Raw genomic sequence first — 2,659 nt, forward strand, 5'->3', positions numbered from 1 at the left:
GTAAACAGTGATAAGGTCAACAGGGGGAACACCATGATGTTTAAGGGCTCTTAAAATATATAATTTACTATTAGCCTTTTTGACAATATTCGGCATGTGAATCCCATTTAAGATTAGCCTGAAGCATAACTCCAAGAACTTTAACAGTGTCAACTGCTTTCAGAACATGATCATTCAGAGAAATAGATGAAGGAATAAAGTTCCTTTTACTAAAACTAATGTCCATAGTACAACATTTCTTGGGGTTAAGCTTCATATTGCTACCTGAAGCCCAATCATGCAGCGCAGTTGCACATGATTGAAGTTCAGATTGGTTAACAATATTACGATACTCGATTAATGTAAGATCATCGACATATTTGAAATGTTTAACAGGAGCATTTTCAGGGGGGAAGACATTATTAATCATTGCACAGAAGACGACGGGGCCAATTTTGGTCCCTTGAGGGACACCAAAATTGACAATACAACTATCAGATAAGTGACCCCTATACTATACTTAATAATGTCTGCTGCTGAGAAAGTCGGCAATCCAAGCAACATTGGTAGGTGAAACGTTCATATTTATTAGTCTGGAAACCGCAATCGTATGATCAACTAAGTCGAAGGCTTTTGAAAAATCAGTGAACAAAATGGAAGACACAGTGGAAGGAGTTTCAGCATGCCGATATAGCGAGTCCATAAGACTAATTAAGCAATGAGATGTAGACACTTTTCGCTGATTCCCAAACTGCATCGGGTCAAGCATGGTATTCATTTCTTTCAATGTATCTCTTGCCACAAAGTGTTCCGCAATTTTTGCAAAATGGTCGGTAAGTGCAATAGGTCGTATATTAACAAGTGTAGCTGGAAGCTTCGGATCCTTAGTGATGGTAACTACATGGGCACGTTTCCATTCTCTGGGCACCTCAAGCGCACGGTAAGACGCATTAATAATACATGATAGAGGTTCGGCCAATTCATATGAGAATGTTTTAATGAATCGAGCAGAAATCAGGTCTGGACCACCAGCCTACCTAGTATTCAGTTTATTGATGATTCTGACGACATCCCATGGTTGAATGTATCGGGGTTCAGCCGCAGGCAAAAACACCGGTAGGGATAGGTCTGTCTAGTGGTTTAAGATTTTTACCTATGCTGCTAAGGTGAGTACAAACAGCGTTAGCAGTCTCCATGTGATTGTTGCAATTAGGAACTACTAATTCTTTCTGTGAACTTTGACCAGTCATAACACGTATATTTTTATACCATTCACTTGGTGAGGATCGTTTGAGATGCTGAATCTTATTAACATAAAATAGATTTTTTGCTCTTCTAATTAGACGATTGATCTTGTTTCTTAGTTGACGCCAAAGGTGATCATGATTGTTTGCGAATGCTTTTTGTCTCTTGGCAATAAGTGCTTTAATTTGCGATGAGATCCACGGTTTATCGGTGGGATGGCGCTTAACAACACGTTTTGGAAAATACTTGTCAATTGATTCATGCAAGGTTTGGTAAAAGTTAGAACACATAGTTTGCATATTGTTCTCGTTATACACTTCCATCCACTCATAATCAACAAGCCACTGCCCATATGCTCGTAACTTACTGTCAGGCATGGGACGCACAATGTGTTTAATTCTTATAACGTTAGATTTCGTAGCAGTTACTTTGGGTTTAAAAAGAACACAATTGTGATCCGACAGTCCAATAGGAGGCAAAATGACAGGGCGCAGATATTTTGAACCAACGTTGGTAAGGATTTTGTCCAAAATTGAACTGTCTCGTGTAGGTTTGTTGACCACTTGTTTAATTGAACTAGATAGAACACAGTTCAAGTCGAGGTGGTTGAAATCTCCAACTATACAAATACCACTACCGGGGTGTTTGGACAAAACACTATTAATCGTAGAGCTCAAGTGATCAATGAGTTTTTCAGCAACAGGGCTATTGGGCGGATAGTAAATCACACCTACCACAAAACTGGTGACGAACCTGGGTAGACGGGAAGGTCTCACGCTGACCCATAGAGCTTCAATGTCATCTGGTACAAAAATGTCGGTAAGCACCTTGCATTTAATGCTGTTCTTAACATACAGGGCCACACCACCGCCACGTTCATCGGTTGTAGGCCTGGAAAAAGTACAATACCCGTCAATGTTCGAAAGTTCAGGAGGTAAGTTAGCAGGGAACCAAGATTCGGCGATTCCAGCGACGTCGACATTATTGGATTCCAACACAACACTTAATTCATTAAGTTTGTTATTAAGCGACCTCGGGTTACAAAAGAAAAATGTTGGCAGTTGATCATGACATCCACGGCTACCATTATGATTACAAACAATCTTGATCAAATTACCAGAAATGCAACCTCTTTGGCGATGCTTTTGTTTTTTGTTTTTGTTCTGTTTTACATTTACATCCCATGGGCGGCGGAACCGGGGGGCCGGGGGGCCCGGGCCCCCCACTTTTTGGCGAAAAATATATAATGTCTGGAGAACTTTGTATGATCGGAAATGCAAAAAAAGAAGGAGGGGAGAAGGATGGGAAAGAGAATGTTTATCCAGTACCCGACCGAGTTACATTTTCTCGCAATTCACATTGGCGGATCTGGGAGGAGGGGATCATGGGTCCTGACCCCTCCCTTGTGCAACAAAAAAAAGGGAAAAAGAAAAGG

The 2,659-nt window shown here is 40.8% G+C and overlaps 1 protein-coding gene across 1 annotated transcript in view; it reads right to left on the minus strand.

The window, feature by feature from the left end:
- Positions 1 to 70: 70 nt before the first annotated feature.
- LOC117101127 overlaps positions 71 to 2,659 on the minus strand; it is a 32,568-nt gene continuing 29,979 nt past the window's right edge. Inside the window, exons 2-3 of the mRNA XM_033241016.1 lie at positions 1,133 to 2,304; positions 71 to 441 (exon numbers count right to left, since the gene is read on the minus strand). Coding sequence (XP_033096907.1) covers positions 71 to 441; positions 1,133 to 2,304 — 1,543 coding nt within the window. The remainder of the gene's footprint in view (positions 442 to 1,132; positions 2,305 to 2,659) is intronic.

The sequence above is a fragment of the Anneissia japonica genome, unplaced genomic scaffold (assembly GCF_011630105.1).
Source record: "Anneissia japonica isolate Jap-2015-1 unplaced genomic scaffold, ASM1163010v1 scaffold4054_len1135799_cov195, whole genome shotgun sequence".
NCBI classification, from domain to species: domain Eukaryota; kingdom Metazoa; phylum Echinodermata; class Crinoidea; order Comatulida; family Comatulidae; genus Anneissia; species Anneissia japonica.